The sequence below is a fragment of the Parus major genome, chromosome 21 (genome assembly GCF_001522545.3).
Source record: "Parus major isolate Abel chromosome 21, Parus_major1.1, whole genome shotgun sequence".
Classification (NCBI taxonomy): Eukaryota; Metazoa; Chordata; class Aves; order Passeriformes; family Paridae; genus Parus; species Parus major.
Window position 1 is genome coordinate 6036909 of NC_031789.1, and position 975 is coordinate 6037883.

General features: G+C 40.0%; 1 protein-coding gene across 1 annotated transcript in view; it reads left to right on the forward strand.

Annotated features, from left to right (window-relative positions):
- Nucleotides 1-975, forward strand: part of TNFRSF4 (TNF receptor superfamily member 4) — a 9073-nt gene that overhangs the window by 3943 nt on the left and 4155 nt on the right. Inside the window, exon 2 of the mRNA XM_033519370.1 lies at nt 794-903. Within this exon, the coding sequence (XP_033375261.1) occupies nt 794-903 (110 nt within the window). The remainder of the gene's footprint in view (nt 1-793; nt 904-975) is intronic.

Genomic DNA, 975 nt, shown 5'->3' on the forward strand with positions numbered 1-975 from the left:
AAATCCCTTTTTGGAGAGAAAAATTGCTTTTTTGAGGGAAAATGTCCTCTCTTGGGCCATTTTTGAGGGAAAAAATCTGTTTTGTTTCAGTATTTTTGAGGGAAAAAGTCACTTTTTGGGCCGATTTTGGGGAAAAATCCCTTTTGGGGGAAAAAGAATCACTTTTTTTGGAGGCAATTTGGGGGAAAAAACCCTTTTGGGGAAAAAAAACACACTTTCTGGGGGATAAAAGCCCCTTTTTGGTGCTTTTTTGGCTGCTCCCACCTGAGTTGTGAGAGTGGAACAGGCTTTGGCCTGTCCTCAAATGAAATTATTCAGTTGGTAAATTGTTAAATTATTAATTGTTAAATTGCTGAATTCTGCAGTTTCTACATACAGAAAAACCCCATAGGAGTTATTTTTTGCTGTTAATTAATGAATTCCTGCTGTTAATTAATTAATTGTTGTTTTTAATTAATTAATGGTTACTGTTAATTAATAAATTGTTGCTGATAATTACTGAATTCCTGCAGTTAATTACTGAATTCCTGCAGCTAATTAATGAATTCCTGTAGTTCATGAATGAATTTCTGCAGTTAATTAATGAATTTCTGCAGTTAATTAATGAATTTCTGCAGTTAATTAATGAATTTCTGCAGTTAATGATGAATTCCTGCTGTTAATTATGAATTCCTGCATTTAGTTAATGAATTTCTGCAGTGAATTAGTGAATTTCTGCAGTTAATGATGAATTTCTGCAGCTAATGATGAGTTCCTGCAGTTAATTAATGAGCTGTTGTTAATTGCGGGTGTGTGCCGTGCCAGGGCGGGGCAGTGAGGAGGTGAAGCCGTGCGAGAGGAGCTCGGACCGGCGCTGCCAATGCCGGGCGGGGTTCGCGCCCAGCGGGAATGCTGAGGGCAGCGGTGAGTGGGGATCGGGATCAGCGGGAATGCTGAGGGCAGCGGTGAGTGGGGATCGGGATCAGCGGGAATGCT